Source organism: Callospermophilus lateralis, chromosome 14 (assembly GCF_048772815.1).
Source record: "Callospermophilus lateralis isolate mCalLat2 chromosome 14, mCalLat2.hap1, whole genome shotgun sequence".
NCBI classification, from domain to species: Eukaryota; Metazoa; Chordata; class Mammalia; order Rodentia; family Sciuridae; genus Callospermophilus; species Callospermophilus lateralis.
Window position 1 is genome coordinate 96,858,947 of NC_135318.1, and position 18,239 is coordinate 96,877,185.

General features: G+C 46.0%; 2 protein-coding genes across 10 annotated transcripts in view; both read left to right on the top strand.

Moving 5' to 3' along the window:
* LOC143380315 (STING ER exit protein) overlaps window positions 1-882 on the top strand; it is a 56,562-nt gene extending 55,680 nt beyond the window's left edge. For both annotated transcript variants that reach the window (XM_076833216.2, XM_076833215.2), the window contains exon 2: window positions 29-882. In XM_076833216.2, coding sequence (XP_076689331.1) covers window positions 130-798 — 669 coding nt within the window. In that variant the 5' untranslated portion in view covers window positions 29-129 and the 3' untranslated portion in view covers window positions 799-882. The remainder of the gene's footprint in view (window positions 1-28) is intronic.
* The window catches only part of Inpp4a (inositol polyphosphate-4-phosphatase type I A), a 135,807-nt gene that overhangs the window by 55,685 nt on the left and 61,883 nt on the right, over window positions 1-18,239 (top strand). For 7 of the 8 annotated variants that reach the window (XM_076833206.2, XM_076833210.2, XM_076833212.2 and 4 more), the window contains exons 2-3: window positions 16,883-16,944; window positions 17,962-18,170. In XM_076833206.2, coding sequence (XP_076689321.1) covers window positions 18,065-18,170 — 106 coding nt within the window. In that variant the 5' untranslated portion in view covers window positions 16,883-16,944; window positions 17,962-18,064. Of the gene's footprint in view, window positions 1-16,882; window positions 16,991-17,961; window positions 18,171-18,239 lie in introns of all 8 variants that reach the window. The other variant, XM_076833208.2, reaches the window with a different exon arrangement.

Here is an 18,239-nt window from a genome sequence, read left to right on the forward strand (position 1 = left end):
GTTTTGAATCTGAACTGTTTCCTTCCAGGGGTTCCTGAAAGGGATGGAAGGAAGAAAATTATAGTCCAAAAAATAATATAAGACAAAAATAATAGATGTGAACGTGCTTAAAAAACGAAAACCTCGACTATGCCTAAAGTAGTGTCTCGGTCGGTTGTCTGCTCCGATACCCGGGACCGCGAGGAATATGACGATGGTGAGAAGCCCCTCCACGTCTACTACTGTTTGTGTGGCCAGATGGTCCTGGTGCTGGATTGTCAGTTAGAAAAGTTGCCCATGAGACCTCGCGACCGATCCCGTGTGATTGATGCTGCTAAACATGCTCACAAATTTTGTAATACAGAAGATGAGGAGACTGTGTATCTTCGAAGGCCTGAAGGCATTGAACGACAATACAGGAAGAAGTGTGCCAAGTGTGGACTACCGCTCTTCTACCAGTCCCAGCCGAAGAATGCCCCTGTGACCTTCATCGTGGTTGGAGCAGTAGTGAAATTTGGTCAGGGTTTTGGGAAAACAAATATATATACTCAGAAACAAGAGCCTCCAAAGAAGGTGATGATGACCAAACGGACCAAAGACATGGGCAAGTTCAGCTCTGTCACCGTGTCTACCATTGATGAAGAGGAAGAGGAGATTGAAGCTAGGGAAGTTGCTGACTCCTATGCACAGAATGCCAAAGTGATTGAAAAACAGCTGGAGCGCAAAGGCATGAGCAAGAGGCGACTGCAAGAGCTGGCTGAACTAGAAGCCAAGAAAGCTAAAATGAAGGGGACCTTGATTGACAACCAGTTCAAATGACCAAAGCTTTTCTCTGAGCCCAGATGGAGGCAAGCATTTAGATCAAGAAGAAAAATAACTTCTTGATTATATGGACTGGTTTCTGTTTATTCCCAGGAGAAGGCATTACTTTATTTCCCATTGACTTTCTTGTGTTCAGTGAGGTCTTTGAGTCCATTTGACCTGCTTTCTAAGAGATGGATGTTTCTAAGTCTTTATGTAGGTTTTCTGTACTAATTTTTGTCCATTTGATGTAAACTTCTTCAGCTGTGTAAGAACTTTATGAATAGATCAGTGCTTGAGTGTCTCTAGTTTATAAAATGACTTTTTATTCCTTTTCCAGTTAATAGAATATTGAAAGACTTTTGGAAAAAATATTACGTTGTGTCATAGAGAAAAGTAGCATGGGTTATATTTAAAATTACAACAAGTCATATCCTTTTAAGTGACTCTGTCTCTGGTCTCAGAATGGTTCTTAGGAATGGCTATGGTTTGAATCTTTGTACTGTCAGCAGAGTTCCATTGAAAGCCAAAATCTGCCTAAAACTCTCTTTACTTCAAATATTGGGCTGTAGGTGAGCCATACTATTTTAGACTTTATATTTAAAGAAGGAGATGCCACAGGGCTGGGGATATTGCTTAGTCATAGAGTGCATGCTAGGCATGTGTGAGGTCCTGGGTTCCATCCTTGGCACCACATATGCGTGTGCATGCTCACACTCGTGTGCTTACATACCCCAAAAGGAAAAGCCAGATTGTAGTGAGGGAGTTGGTTAGCTCAAATTTGAGTTAAAATAGGGTCTTAATAAGTAACCCAAGGGAGCTACCATCTAGTGAGACAGCTAGGAGTACTGCTTCTCTGTGTGGTACATGAGATAAACAAAATTATCTGCTAGGATCTTTTATTTTACATTTGCTATTTGCAGAGGAATGTTGTGTGTATAAATATTATGTTATGCTGCTTCAATGATGTCAATATCTGTGTATTTATTTGAATCCATATTTTTATCTGTTCTCCGTATTACAAAGTGTGGGGTCAAAAAGCATGTTAACCTCCTCATTAATCTACAGTGGATTGCAGTTATTAGCAAGCACCCAAGACTTGTTTTTGAGGTGCTGCTGGGAAATGGTAGTACAGTTTTCTTTGTGCCCTTTCTGAATTTCTTTATTGCATGGAAAAGTAGGTTAGAACCAGGTAGATGTAATCTAGCCTGAGCTGGACAAAAGTGGGGATGGAGTTCCTGGGAAGGCTTCAAATGGGGCGTGTTATCATCTTCCAAGTTATTCTCCTACATCCAGTGAGGCTTTCGCAACTGAATCTTCCTCTCCACCTCATCTCTTATCCTTATTCTGAGAAAGAAGTAACCATCATGTGGGTGAACAACTCTGACCGCCTCACAGTTTCTCAACCTCAACTCCTGACAATGACCTCTACCTTTACTTCACTGTAGCCATAAACTCCCATGATTACAGTCTGGATATCATCTGTACCACCTCTGAAATCCAATATTTTATTCTTTGACTACAGTCATACTCAATTCTTCTAAAGCTGTTTTATCTTTAGATTTGAAGGGTGATTATTAGTAATAAATAATGAAAAATAGTACTAGTAATAGAAAAAATACTCACCACTCTTTATTGAGTACTTAGTATGTGTCAGATGCCAGGGAAAGTACCTTACAGGTATTATCTAAACAACATGATAATTCTTTAAGATGTTACTGTACCCATTCTAAAAATTAGTATTCTGGCACTCAGAGAGTTTAAGTTTCCCAAAATCCTGTGTGTGGTAAAGACAAAAGTTTGATTTTAAAAATAAAACATGAAAACTGCTTCTCCTGTATAATTTTTAGAATATATATTATTAATATCAGAATGCATTTTCATTTTGAGAAACCAAAAAAGTGTGTTAACTCCCTATAACAAATCTCTGGTTAAATTTCTACATATTTTTTGAAATATTTGTCTTTAGACTAGTTCTAAACCATTTCAATATCTGGTTCATGTTGTATGTTTTGCTTCATCTATATGATTAAAAAATGTTATGTCATTAGCACCAAGCAACATATGCTCTTCATTATGTTTATTCTTTTATGTTGAAATAATTGTTTAAAAATTAGCATAGTTCCTCTATTCTCATATTATTTTATAGCAGATAGTGTTTTAATGTTAGTATAAGAGATAAAGAACCATATTGAAATTTTGGAGAGAACCATCTCCCCCCTTTTTTTGCAAAATATTCATTATGAAAAAATATTAAATGTTTGTGAAATTAAAAAAAAAAAACAACCTCCAGAAGTGAAAATGATTGCATCTTTTATAAGCTTTTGGTTGTAACTTGAATTAATGTACTCTGTGCTCTGTTTTGCATATGAGAAAGAGGACTGGACTAGTAAGGCCTGTTTTTAGGTCCTGACTTCTCTCCGAAGCTGTGACCTTGAGGGAGCTCCTTTACCCCAGTGTACCTGGCTGCCAGGTGTTAACTCAAGAATCTCCATCCTCATTGCCCTGCCCTGCAGTAAGAGAACCAATGTCAAGGAAGACATCTGCAGAATGTGTCATGGTGCTCACACATAAACTTCCTCCCCAGTGAGGATTACTACCCAAGGAGTCTCTGGGCAGGGTGTATCTGCCCACCGAGACCAGAGGAAGGCAGGCAAGCAGCCAGAAGGCATTGCAGACTTGGCACCTCTTGGTCTCCCATGGGTTGGAAACATGGAGAAATTTGACCCTTGGCATATACCAGCAGCAGACATCGATAAGCCCTGGAGGAATGTGATGCTGTAAACAGACTGAGGGCAAATGACAGCTGCTCTTCCCAGGCTTGAGGAGGGTGGGCACCACCTTGAGTTTGGTACCTCCAATAGCCCACGGTAGAAGCCCTCCCCTGGATGGGGCAGGTGCCAAGGAGAGAGGACCAGTGTTTTTACAGAATTGTGCCATATTTTGTTCTGTAACTTCTTTGATTTAAAAGGAGAAAAGTGACTTGCTGAAGTATCCACCACCTGGGATTCTTTGACTCCCTGTTCATAGTCCAGGGAGGTAGAGCTGTATCCTGCTCCTCTTCCTGCTTGACAGCTCTCAGGAAGTGGCTAGCCACAGTTGTTTTAACCAGATAGCTTCTGGGTGGCCTCATGCAGGGCAGGGGTGAAGTAGGGGTATAACATTGATTAACTTAACTGGAGTCAGTTAAGCTGTGATCCTGTAGTGGTTCCCGTGCAGCAGCCCCGTGTGCCACATTAAAGTAATATAAACCTGAGTTCATTTGTGTTGGGGTTTTGCTTGCCATTAATTTATAAGCCTCTTTTAGCAGTTTAAGAGCTCTAAACAAGAAGAGTTTCTTCCTAATTCTGTGTTTATGTAATGTATTTTAAAGAGCATAAAAAACTTCTACTTAACATTGGGACTTCTTTCATTTTTCTCTTTGCAATCTTAAAAAACACTTGCTGTAAGTAAGTCTCTATTGGCTACTAGTAAAAATTGAGATGGACTGAGGTAATTCTGTCTATATTCTCCCAATCTCTCTGTAGGAACCCTCCTTCACCCAAACTCTTAAGTAGTGTGGGAGGTCTGGTGCTACAATAGGACCCCAGCCCTCCAGCCGTGGGTACCTGGCTTGAGCTGAGCCCTTCAATTACCTTCCCTGGAGAAGGCTAGGAGAGGAGCCACTCAGTCAGCCTCTCTGGGGGCTTACACGACACTGGGGAGTTTAGAGTTGGGGGCTGCCTTACTTCCCACTACGTAGATTGGCTCATCTGTGAGTGAGGAGACTGATACGGATAAGCAGAGGGGAGCTGAGGAGGGCTGCCTGTGCTCTTGGCTTTGGAGTCCATGTGCAACCTGAGGAGGACCAAGGAATTTCCTGTAGAGGGGGACCTCAACTCAGAGTGAGTGGGGTTCTCGACAGGCATCAGAGAAATGAGTTTAAGGACAAGTTAGAGGCATATAGGTTTAAGGAAGCAAGGAATACATGTTCAAGGGAGAACATGGGCTATCTCAGGAGTGAGAGACACTTTAGAGTTCTTGGGCTCTTTTAAAGGAAACTTGATGAGTGGGCATGGAAGGTATAGAGGGTTGACATAAGTTTATGGTGGTCTGGTCATTCTCAGGATCTTTAGGCCTAGGTGGTCTCCTTTATTTGATCAGTAGATAATATTGGGAAGTACCCTGTATTACATGTTTCTTAAAATAGTGCATCTCTCTTTGCTTAATTATTATGTGGGCTGATTAAGAGTGCACAAGTTAACTTTTTTAAGTAGGTGAATTTATGGTAATTCTTAAGATTTACAGATTTCCCAAAAATTTGGTAGTGATAGGCCTGAGAGAGAGAACTGGGTTGGGAAGTGAAGGTATGAGGAGCTTTAGAACAAAGCTTTTAAATTAAGCTTATGTTTTCTCATTCTTCTTTTTGTCTCTACCTTTTATTTTTTTTCCCATCCTACTTTAGATGGGCTGGACTAGCTGTGTTCCTGCTCCAGTTTTCTAAGTCAGTCTAGAATCTTTAGGACACACGTGATGAGCTTTCACTTAGGTTCATCTGAGTGAGTTGGGTTTCTCCACTGATGTGCAGCAGAGGAGTACTGGCTGTTAATGCAGTAGTCCCCCTTGTCCTCAGGGGATATGTTCTAAGCTCCCCAGTGAGTGCCTAAAACATGGATAGTTCAAACCCTATATATACTATGTTTTTTCCTAGACATGCATGTCTCTGATGAAGTTTGGTTTATAAATTAGGCACAGAGATAACAATAATAAGCAACAAAAATAGGACAATTGCTGTATTATAATAAAAAGAACAATTATAATAGAAAGTACAAGAAGGATTACTTGAACACAAGCACTGCAATACCATTAGATCTCATAATTGAGATGACTGCTGTATGTCTAACAGGTCAGTAGCATATACAGTATGGATACAGTGGACCAAGAGATGATTCACTTCTTGGACAGAATGGAGTAGGACAGGTTGTATCATGTTGCTCAAAATGGCATGCAATTTAAAACTGATGAATTGTTTACTTCTGGAATTTTCCATTTAATATTTTAGTCATTTGAAACCTCGGAAAGTGAAACTGCAGATAAGGAGATAATGTCTTACCTGTTTGGATGAAGATAGTAAAAGTCTCCAGAACCTGTCTACCATGAGAGCCTCATTGTTGAACCCCTTAGGAATGGGGGCATGGGGTGCTGTCCTAAGGAGGCGTGAGTAGCTGTGATCATCCTACTCCTGAAGGAGAAGGAGGAGAGGCAGAACTGGGGATGGAGGCCTCCTGGTGGAGGTAGGGTCCAGCTTCCTGTGGCCTCTGGGTGGAGGGAGGTAGAAGCAGCCACCAGGACAGGCCTTCCGAGGCTTGGGTTTGGGTGGAAGAAGAAAAGAGAATAGAAAGACCTGCCTCAGGCAAAGAACAGGGCACACCCAGCCTGTTACTGGAGTTCAGAGCCCCACCCAGACACAGAGGAGCCCAAGCCAGGTGGGTTTACATTGTGTACACTTCTAGCTGTATCTTCTAGGACAAGCTTGAGTAAGTGCCCTGGGTTGGTGGGGGCCATCTGGATGTGTGATACTTTCCTTCAGGGGTTGGTGTGGACCCTCACTCAGATAAGTTGACCCACAGGTCACAGGAAAGCCATTGTCCTCATCACTTTGGCTCACAGTTTTCAGAAACCATGTGTTCTCATTGATGTGGGAGTTGGTAAATAATGATGGTTTCCTCAATCCATTTATACACCTATTTGGAAATTTCTGTGGCACTAATGGAAGGCCTACCCTGCCAACATAGAGGCGAACTTTCAGTTAATTGTGGGAGGGTTTCAAGTGGCTGAGTTGACAGTAGAGCAAGAAATGAGACTTGTTAAAGCCATTGACAGTCATAAGAGAGAGAACAGCACTGACACTGTGGACATTGTCTCCAGGACTCCATAGGCAGTCACCATTCAACACAGGGTTCTCATTGTCTTTGTTGTACTGGGAAACTCATCAAATGACAAGTGTCGCTTCGTGCCTGGGAGTGAGAGGGGAATGTCTGAGAACAGTGGGTTGATTGACCCCAAGAAAAGCCTCCAGAACCCCTGGTGCTGGCACAGGGGTAGGGGGTGCCCTGGCTGGAAAGGAGCAAGGGTGGGTTCCTGAGGAGGTTAGGCCACCACCAGTGTGGCCTCAGATTGTCTGCCATATGTTTTTGTTACATTTCTTGTGGCATAGCTCCTGATAAAGCTTCCCTGTTCGTCTCAGCGTTCCTAAATTTTCCACAATGGACCTTCAGCTGTTTGTGTAAGAAAATACCAATTTATGCATAAGAAACAGCAGGAGGTGTAGAAGCAAGAAAGTGTAGTTGTTTAAGAAAAAGTGGCTGAAGCATGAGGTAGGAGGGTTTGTTATAGCAGAGGTGGCCAAGGGGACCACACACCAACCACAGCTGCTCTGGATGCCCGGTTAATGTCACATCTGCTATTTTTAACTCATCTCTCATCGCCCAGACTGCAAGCACCCAGACGCAGGGCTTGGCGCCCGTGCTGCTCGGCATAGGCATTTTACTGTGCTCTTTTCAGGATGTCTTATTTTCAACTACTTCCTATACCGATAATCCCCTGGAGGTTTGTGGCTTGTAGGTAGACCACTAGGGGCCGGGCTTCAATTCTAACCTGACCCTGAAGGCCTCTTGGAGAAGTTGAGATTCAGGAAGGACCCAAAGAAAGTGAGGCAGCTGTTCCATTGTCCCAGGAAGAAGAGTTCCAGAGAAGGGAGGTTGGTGTGAAGGCCTTCCAGGTGAGGTCTGACCAGCAGGCAGGTCGGCCTGGGCAGGGTGAAGATGCTGCTAGAAGGTTCAGGGTCCTTACTGCTGCTGTCGTAGATAGACTGGGCTGTAGGAGGGACACTGGTCAGAAGCCCAAGGCGGGGGTGCTCGAGTGCTGCGGGGGTTGAAGTCTGTATCTGTGGGGAGGGTTGAGCTGACAGAATCATGATGGATTGGGATGCAGATGAGAGGAGGAATCAGAGAAGGCTTGCCTTGATTTTGATTTTTGCTCTGAGCAGTGGAAAAGATGGAGCCACACTGACTGAGATGGGAAAACTAGAGGGGACCAGGAAAGAAAGGCGAAATCATCTGGGCTCATTCTGCTCTTGTGAAAATTGTCCTCTGCTCAGTCATTTGAAGGATGTCCACTGGCCTATCTAATAATGTCTCTGTTTGGGCTGCTCTACAGTACCTGAGACTAGGTCATTCATAAACAACAAAGATTTATTTATTACAGTTCTAGAGGGTAGGAAGTTCGAGATCATGGTCTGGTGAATGCGTTCTTGCTGTGTCCTCACATGATGGAAGACAGAAGGGCAAAAAGGGCCTAGCCAGTTCCCTTCAGCCCTTTTATAAGGCACTAGGCCCATCCAAGAAGGTAGAGCCCTTCAGACCTAATGGCCGCCTAAAGGATTACCTGTTTTGTTTTGGTTTTGTGGTATTAGGCATTGAACTTGGGGCTCTGTACCACAGAGGTACACCCCCAGTCCTTTATTATTATTATTTGTTTTGAGACAGGGTCTCACCAAATTGCCAAGGCTGGCCTCAAACTGGCAATCCTCCTGCCTCAGCCTCCTGCCTACCTGGGATTACAGGCATGCACCACCTGGATATCTTACTTTTCATACTGACTATTAAGTTTCAACCTACAAATTTTGGGGGACCCATTCAAGGTATCAATTCTAACCTGGGCTGACCAGCATGGTGACCAGCCCCCTGAATTAGAGTCTGGGGATGTGCATTAGTATCTGGGCTCAGTCATTATTTCAGTTGCCATGTTCATTAAAATAATGAGACCTGTTAATATCTATTAAATTGGGTGATTGCCCTCACCACTAGTTCATTGTCACTGGTAGAGAACAGAGCTGGAGGAATGGGAAGCCAGAGGTACAGGGTTGATCGACTCCCAGGTAGCACAAGCAGGTGGGGGGTGGGGGCAGGTATTTGTGTCTGTGGATGAGAAGGGATGCAGATTACTGGCACTTTCTTATCTTCCTCTGCTTGATTTTCTAAAGCACTGTTTTTTCTGCTGTTAAGCATTAGCAGCTGCACTGATGCTCTGCAGCATGGTGAGTTCTTTGGTCAGAGCTTTACTCCCTGTAGTCCTCTTCCTCTGTGCAGGTACTGGGAGCAGAAAGTGCCAGAGAGCTGAGCTCTTCCAAGGGACAGAGAAAGCCTCTCCAGCATAGAGAGGTGCTTAATAGATGCAAAGCCTGGAACATCAGAGCATCCACCTCATTTTCTTCCCCAGGGATCTGGGGTCTCCTCACCCATCCTTCTAACAGTTTTGTCCTCATTGTATGATTGGGGAAACTCAGGCACAGGGATGGGACCTTGGAGAAGGTCATATGCTTGTTTGTGCTTCACCAGGTGTCAGCTGTCTTCCCCACTGGTGTGACGCAAATGCCCAGGCTGCCCCACAAGCCATGGTGCCTCCAGGAAGGGCTTCCATTCAGCAACACCCTTTATGTTTAATATTTGTTTTGGAAAACATGGTCACTATAATCTGCAATGCAAGCAAGTGCTGTGGACTGTGGAGAAGAGCTCTGCTTCGAGGAGTCAGAGAAGCCTGGAGAGTTGGGTGGAACTCACCCAGACTTGGCTGTGGACAAAAGCCTCCCAGGCTTATCGAATCCCAGTATAAAGGCACCCCTGTATAAAGGCACCCCCAGTATGAAAGCACCCAGGGCTGTCCTCAGGGGAGGAGAGGAAAAAGCAGAGGTGAGAACCTTGCACTAGGCTCCTAGGGAATGTTCCCTCTGGCCCTAGGGAATGTGTGGACATAGAGGCTGATCTGGAACACCTCATGGCAGCAAGTAGCTCATCTTTTCTGCTTTGGTTGGATTAGCAGTTCTAGGACCACAACAGTGAAACTGCCCTCTTAGCACTAAGGCCATCTCATACCATGGAGTGTCTGGAGCCTCAGGGTCTAGGTCTAGCCCAGGGGACATTGCAGGTAGAGAAGCAGTAGATGTGGATGTTCTGGGTGTTTCTCTTCAGGGCATCCGTTATTCCTGCTGTGTAGATTATGAGCCCGAGGTTGAAGAAGTCGACAACTCTTGCAAGGCTGCCGTAGGGGAGGAGGACTCTGAAGTGGCATGCTTCGCAGACTGAACTGAAGGTGGAGGTTGTGGAAGGATAGGTGTGAAGAGCTTGCTGTGGAGGCCTGGGAGCCTGCGAGATCTGGGCCATAATACATGAGGAGCATTACCCTGTGCCCTCCCCAGCTCTTCTCTCCACTCTTCCTTGTCCTGGGAGCCTCTGGCCATTGTTCCGCTATTACCTGATCCTTTGAGGCAGGTGGCATTGTTTGCCTTTTATGGTTGGGAGGCAGTTTTGATTTTGCCTCAAAGATTAAGAACTTCCCTGTGTAGATGACTGCTGTTTGAAAGGGGAAGGTTAAGAGACCACTGCCTCTGCTGTTCTCTGGCATTTTAGTGAGGGAGGAGGCATGGGGTGGGGAGCAGCCATTGGTTGAAGGAGTCTTCAGATGTGCTAAATTAAAATACAGGACTCTGTACTGCCGCCTTCTAGCTGGGCCTAGTCCTTCCTTCCTCTTCCTCTCAGAGCTCGCCCTTTAGCTTTTAATGACCCATGCCCAGCCCACCCGCTTTTATTCTCATCTGATGGCGGTGATTTTCTCTTGTACTGAACACACTCCTCCTTTCCTCTTCGGCTGGCCTGACTTAAGGAAGGGTGGGTTTTACTGTCTTCCCGCCTGGGCGCACACTCTTCTCGGCACACCCTTCCCTGTCAAGGCTTGCATTTCCATTGGAGCTGTCGCATGGAGGTGTTCAGCCACTCATTCATTCCACTCTTAAGGCAGAGCAATTTTCTGCCACCACTGGCTGTTGCTCTGAAACAGAAGCCAGGCTTTCCTGGCCCTGTGGGTGCCACCTGTCTCTTTGCGGGGATCAGAGAATGAGCTGTGGTGGCAGGCGGGTGTGTGGAGCCTCTACTGGACCACCACTGCCTTTCCCTGGAGTGAAGCCTATGAGTTCTGGACCCTTACCTTGGTTCTCTTCCTCTCTGTGGGCTTGCCCTGTGCCTTTTGCCCATTCCTGTCACTGTAGCTGTCTGGATCTGACCCATTCCATCTGTGGCACTGGTGCTTCACTCACCCTGTGCCCACTTCCAGGTTTGTGCCTGTGTTGTGAAGTTTGCACCCATGTTGTTGTAAACCCTTATCTACTGGGCTTCCCATGGGTCCAAATCCAGGTGGAGTCCTGGGTAGCCTCAGTTCCCTCTGGCCCTAGGGAATGTGTGGACATAGAGGCTCATCTGGAACACCTCATGGCAGCAAGTGGCTCATCTTTCCTGCTTTGGTTGGATTAGCAGTTCTAGGACCACAACAGTGAAACTGCCCTTTTAGCACTAAGGCCATCTCATACCATGGAGTGTCTGGAGCCTCAGGGTCTAGGTCTAGCCCAGGGGACATTGCAGGTAGAGAAACAGTTGATGTGTTCTGGGTGTTCCTGAGCCTGGCCTGAAGTTAAAGAGGGGGTGTGAAATTTGATTTCCTCTTTCAATTCTGCTATATTTGATTTCCTCTTTCAATTCTGCTATATTCCAAAATATAGCTCTTAGAATCTCCAGAGTGATAAGTGTCTTTTCTATGCTAATGAGATAGCTGGTGGCTGGGGACTCCTGAACCACCTTCCTGAGGGGTTGCCAGGAACCAGTCATGTGTTTAGAGGGTTGGAACTGGCTGAGCTGAAAAACCAGTGCTAATGATTTCACCAGTCATGCCTATTCAGTGAAGTTTCTGTGAACACCCAGAAGATGTGACTTCTGGGAGCTTCCAGCTGGCTGAATGTATGGAGGTTCCTAGAACCTGGCAGCCCTTCCCATAGGCCTTGCTCTGTGCATCTCTTCATCTGGCTTTTACCTGTACCCTTTGTGATAGCCTTTAGAATAAACCAGTAGTAGACCAGTAAACACGATAACTGTTCCTCTGAGTTCTGGAGCTGCTGTAACAAATTAATTGAACCTAAAGAGAGTCAACTCCCAGGTGATAGCCAGTGGGTCAGAAGTATAGGTGACAATCTGTGCTTGTGATTGATATCTGAAATGGGGAGGGGCAGTCTTGTGGGCCTGAACCCACAGCCTGTGGGATCTGACACCATTTTCAGATGGTCTCAGGATCAAATTGGATTAGAGTAGAGGACTCCCGGCTAGTGCCTGCTGGAGACTGTGCTGTTGTGTGGGAATACCCCAGGTACCTGGGCTTCACAGACCTGTTCTCGATTGTGCGAGAATTGTAGCAGAAACTGAGTTTTTTCCTGGCTCCCGTAGGAGGCAAATGCTCTGTCTGGTTGACTTTCTACTGATGTGAGATCTTTATTTCTCTGCGTTCTTCCTATTTCCTGGCCTCTTGGTGGTCCCTCTATCACCTGTGTGCTCCTTTATCCTGAACCAGCCATACTTCAACCAGAGAACAAAGCATCCTTTTCTCCCAGGCTGTGCTCAAGTCTTAAGTGCTGATTGACATGTTTGTTTCATTAGAGTGGCTAATTGAGTGTCTGGTATTGCCAGACATTTCAGGGTAACTAACACTAGATGCTATAACAAAATCCCCCAAACCTCAGGGTTTGCTATCCATTTGATGACATGCGTTCTCTTGCTGAAAGAGGTCCCATGTCTCCAGAGTGGGGAACGGGGCATGAGTTTCATGATCAATTGCTGCTTCATCCACAAAGGCTTATTTCTTGCTTAACTTAAGCCCGGTATGTATGTGGGAAAAAGGAGGGGAGAGGGCTGTGCTCCACAGGATCTCAAGGACCTGATTTCCTGACATTGAGTTACCCTGGGGCCTTGGAATCATCTGCCTACTCCACTACAAGCTGGGAAGAGATCTCAAGAGTGTTTTACCATCCACATGTAGGCAGGTGCCTCTTCTGCACTCAGTCACACAGCTTGACAAAACTGGAAGGGGACTAGCGAGAAGGACCTGTCACTGCCTGAGAAGTGGGGTGGAGCCAGACGAGGTGAGCCCAGAGACTGATGATTTGTTTAAGCATCAGGTATGCATTAGGCACCCTGGTGCGGGGTTAGGCTTGAGCTAGGCACTCCAGAGGACATGGGAGAAACACAAGGTTCCCAGATGGCCCTTCCAGAACTGTCACTCGAGGAAGTGCAGAACCCTGAGGTACAGATGCTTAGCCCTGTCAGGGGAACCCTTGTCAGTAAGGTCTGTCTACAGTAAAGGCTTCCTGGAGGAAGGAGAAATTTGTCATCTTAGGTTGTTATAATAGTAATTTTGGGTGTCCATGAGTGGTGAGACACCTCATCGAGCAGTGATTATCAGCTATCCTGGATTCCAGCTTTTGAGAGAAAGTTCCTCCTCTTTCCACCTCCTAAAGTAGCTCTCTCTCAGGGGCCGCTGACTCACACTGACTCTCTTACCTTTCATGGTCCTTTCTGTCCCTGTGTTTGTACTCTGCATGTGTGTGCACAGTGGGGGCACAGGGAAGGTTCTTGGCTTGTTTGCTGCCACAAGGCCTGCAAAGGGCTGGGCGGGGCAGCAGAGGAGCCCCAGTCATATTTGGGCTTTTTGCTTTTCGTGGATTCTGGTAGTTCATTCTTCACCTCCAGGTGACCTTGAGAAAAATCACCTGTCTATACTTTTGCAACCTCATCTTTGCAACTTATTTTGAAGGTTATTTTCAGAAGAATGCCAGTGTATAAAATGGACCAAAGTGGAGTTCTTATGGTTCATCCCCATCCTCAGTACTAACTCAGCAGCCCCTGAGAGGCCACTGAAGTCCAGGGGCCTCTCAGACTCCTTCATGGCCTGAGATTCCTAAGTTCCTTCCCAAGCCTGGTTCCTTAGATGCTTCTGAGAGTCCTTGCCAACACTAACGAATCCTACTCCCTGTATGGAGCCCCACACCACTCTGACTCACCAGGATCCCTTGTCAGCATTGCCTAGGAGAGGGGACCTTGGTGGGTAGGACCTCAGGGTTTGGTATCCATTTGATGACATGTTCTCTTGCTGAAAGGGGTCCCGTATTTCCAGAGTGGGGAAAGGGGGCATGAATTTCATGATCAATTGCTGCTTTCTTCTTGCCCCCAAGAAGAAATTTCAACCCCCCAAACAACTCCAACATTCTCTCTGTGCTCCCTGAGTTAAGCCCCGTTTTCTTCTTCCTCCTAATGAGCTTTGTCTGATCTTCAGATGGAGCTGGGAAGGAAAACATGGGCTTTGGGAATACGGGAGTCCTTGGTGAATTATCTGAAATTAATGAGACCAAGAAGGAAAATCGAGTTCAGCTGTGCAAATTAGCTTCACGTTCTGGGTCTTGGTGACTTCAATTGCAGATTCTAATTAAATGCCCCCAAATAACTATGAAGTGGCTTCTGAGGTATTTTTGACCTAAAAGTTTCTCTGACCCATGATCTAGTGTAAAATTAGTCTGTAGATGTTCTACTCGAAGGATTTCTATTTCCAGAGACGCCACCACACCTATAATACAAGCCACCTTCCTAATGTAAAAGTGTGCAGGGACCCAGCAGGAGGAGGAGAAGGGGATAAAAGTGGAGCCCCCAAGGAATGGCAAGATGGTGGGGTACAGATGAGGCCCTTGGTTAGGTGATGTGTCTCCGCTGTCCCATGCAAAGTGTCTCCCTGGCTCCTTCAGTCCCAAACTGAGCAGGGCAGCAGGGCAGGTGATGGAATGTTGGAGACACACTGGGAAAAGGGTCAAGAGGCAGGAACTCTTCCCTCACACCACAGTCACACCCAGTGGGTCAGCATAGTGTGCACCCTTCCATGATGCACAAAGATGAGGTACAGGAAGACAGAAAACACAGACCCCATGATCACTCCAGACATGGCCAGTGTCTCAGTGTGGTCTCCCTGGGGCTCCTTCCCTCTGGGTCGTTGCTCTTTAAACAGCTGTGACCAGAGCGCAGGTGGAATAGTTCATTAAAGCACACCTGATACACAGAGCCCACATCAGCGTTTGTTCATGCTGTGTTGTCTTTATTATAGTTAGTAGAGGAATAAAATGCACTTTTTATTGAGGTGCAAAACCCACTCATGCACAGCTCAGTGAATCTTCAGTGTAGTCATTCAGGGAACCAGACCCCAAACCAAGAAAGAGGGTGTTACCGGAGCCCCACTAGCCCTTCCCAGTGGAAAGCCCTCTGCTGACTCCTCACTCACGGATTCCATGTCTGGGGGCACCCCACACAGGCAGCCCTGCCTAGAGCCGGCTTTGTGTGCTTGGCTTTCCCCATGACACTGTCTCCAAAGTTCATCCATGTTATTCCATCCTGCTGTTGATTAGGGTTTGGATTATCTCTGGGATCTTACTATCAGTTAAGGCAGTCACTGCTCTAAATGTTCTGCACACATTTGTTTTGGTGGACATAAGTGTGCATTGCTGTTAGCTGTTGCACCCTGAGTGGTGTCGGGTCATGGGAGAGGCTTGCAGAGAGATGGCCAGGTTTCCAGAGTGGCCACACTGCTTCTGCTGCACCAGCTACGTCAGGGGCAGTTATCATCCCACATCCTTGCCAGCACTTGGCTCTGCCCACTCTTTCCCTTGAAGCTCCTCTAGTGGGTGTTCAGGGGTAGCTCATGGTTTCATTTTGCATTCCCTGATGACACATGAGGTTGAAGAACTTCTCATGTGTTTATGGGCTTTATTAGGATCATTTTAGCAGCTGTATAATAAATAGCATATCTTATGGTTTTTCCAGAACATACGTACTGATACCTGGCCTTTGTCTTTAGAAGTAATGCTACAGGTATCTCTGTTCAGTAGTCCGTTACATATATTGTATTATTGGCAAGAATCTTGTTATTGCTTACAAATCTTGTATCACTTACAAACATTGTTATCACTTATAAATTTTGAAGATTTGTTTTCTGAAATGCTTATACAACTTTAAAGTTACCCGAGTATAGGAGAGCCCTGTGCAGTGTCCCCCAAGTTCACTAGCAACATGTATTTTCATTAGAGGAACAGATAAACCTCCACTAATTTAGGTGAAGATAGGTGTATTTAGCATTGCTTTCATTATTATAGAGTTTGGTCTCTTTTCCAGAATATTTACCATGTGTATTCATCTTTCATGAGTTCATACCACTTGCCATTTGCATTATTAGTGAATTTTTGTTCATTTATAACAGCATTACTGTAAAATGCAGGCTTTAGTACTATAGTTGTACAGCTGTACAGTTTGTACTGAATATTTTTTTGGCTTATACACCTTTGTGTGGGGGTGGGGATGGGCCGGGATACTGGGGATCAAACTCAGGACCTTGTATATGCTAAGAAAACCCTCTATCACTGAGCTTCATTCCCAGCCCTTGTAAACCTTTTGACTGTACCTGCATGCCTGGCTGTGATTAAACCAACAAAACAGTGAATCTTTTCCTTAGTGATTTCTACAGTGGCTCCCCTGCCAGGCCAAGGTTCTGTGCTGAGGTTGCTGAGGTGCCTAGCTGAGTGCCCCTAGGCATCCCCAGTGGAAGAGATAGGGGCCAGAAACAGTCTGCCTGAGGGCTGAGCACACTTTTCTTGTTGTCTTCCCCTTCCTAGAACCTGGGACTTTTCAGGTGGCTCATGAGCTAGGCCCTGGGTCCTGAGTGGGGCCTGGCACTTCCTTCTGGGAGCCAGGCAACAGCAGCAGGGGCAGAGGGAGGCTCAGTGGAGTCCTCTTCTCACATATTTGGTTTTCAGCTGCAGCCCTATGTGACGTGTACAACTAGTCTTATCTTCAGCACCAAAAGGCATAGCCTCTAAGGGTTCTCCTGGGGTCTGGTTTTGTGAGCAGGAAAGCTCGGACTCAAATTCACATCTCCGTGTTTTTCCTAAACCCACTCAGCTGCTCACTTGGCTCTGTAGGGCAGGCCCAGACTCCCCCAACAGATTACCCCTTGGCAGCTGGAGGAAGGAATGGGCACTTTTTATTTCTTATTCTTTTAGGTTTAAGCAAGACTTGTGTTTTTGAGCCAAAAGTTAGATTAGGGTATAGAGCTCAAACAACATGGAGTAGCTCTTGGCTCCCCACCTTTCTAGGCTTTGTGTTCTCAGAAGCTGCAGATTGATCAGCTCATCAAGTTTCTACTTTTCTGTTTTTAGATGATGGATTTGGACGATCTTCTATGAAGAAATGCCACGTGGTCCAAAAGCAAACATGTCCAGTAAGTCACTTGAATTGAGTCAAGAGAAGAAACCCAGGTCCTTCAGGTACAGAGGCATAGAAACCCTTGGGAAGATGGGTCTTCCTGGATGTGTGGAGACATTCAAGAGGATGTTTTTAACAGCCTTATGACTTAGCCTCATTATCTTGACTTACAAAGATTGGCTCCTCTGGATCCAGCAGGAGTTGTAGGACATAGGTTGGATAACCCCGACGCCCCATTCTCTCTGCTTAACCTACTTCTGGGAGTGGAGCGTGAGCTCTGTGCTGCACCAGGGCAGCCTCTGTCTGACTCAGCCTGTGGCGGCAGTTCGCCCTGCGCCCTCTCACCTCAGCACTTTCCCCTTCAGTTAGGCGCAGATTACCACTTGGTGCTTTGTGGGAAACAGAGCCTGAGACCAAGACATACAGGAGTTTGTGTAGCTCAGAGAAGCAGAAAAGTAGATTAGAGACCTGAGTTTTGTCCCTCCAGAGTTCTTCTGTGCCCGTGGACCACAGGCCTCTCACGCAGCTCTTGTCCCTCTATCCAAGCAGGGGTGAACTGATTGGAGATTATAAAGGATCTGTAAGACTTGCTGATAGGAGAGCATAATAAAGCAACAAGAAAAATCTCAAAAGCCTTATTTATTTATTTTTATTTTTTGTGATACTGGGGCTCGCCTTGAACTTTTGATCTTCCTGCTTCAGCTTCTTGAGTATCTGGGGTTATAGACATGTGCCACTGGATGTGGCAAACACCATTTGTATGAGCACATAAGTCACATCATTTATTGTGGCATATCTGTTGAAGAGAACATGATTTCTTTATGGGAATCCATGGGTGCACTGTGTTGGGGGAGTGGAGGGGAGAAGTAGTAATTAGATGGGCTGAGAGCAGCGGGTATGCCACTCCAGTGCCTTATCTGCCAGAGGACCCTGGTTACTGCCTCTTGCCCATGTTAGGTCTTGTTCTTTCTCCATAGTGCCTTGCAGTCACCATCCTTCTGGCTTCTTACCAGCGTTTGCTTCTATTTCTCAGGGCTCCTGCCACCTTAGGAGACTAGGACTTGGTGACATTGCTTCCTGGGGAATCAGGTGTGGTCTGACCCAGGAACAAGAAGCACATCCTCACAAATGACATCATGACAGCAAGAGAGCACAGCCCTCGCCATGGCGCAAGGGCCCGTGCAATGCAGCGGGCTTCCACCATCGATGTGGCAGCCGATATGCTGGGCCTATCTCTGGCAGGTGAGCCTTGCAGGGTCTGCCCAGGGCCCCTGGTGTGAGTTCTCAGCATGCAGGGCCCACACTGTCCAA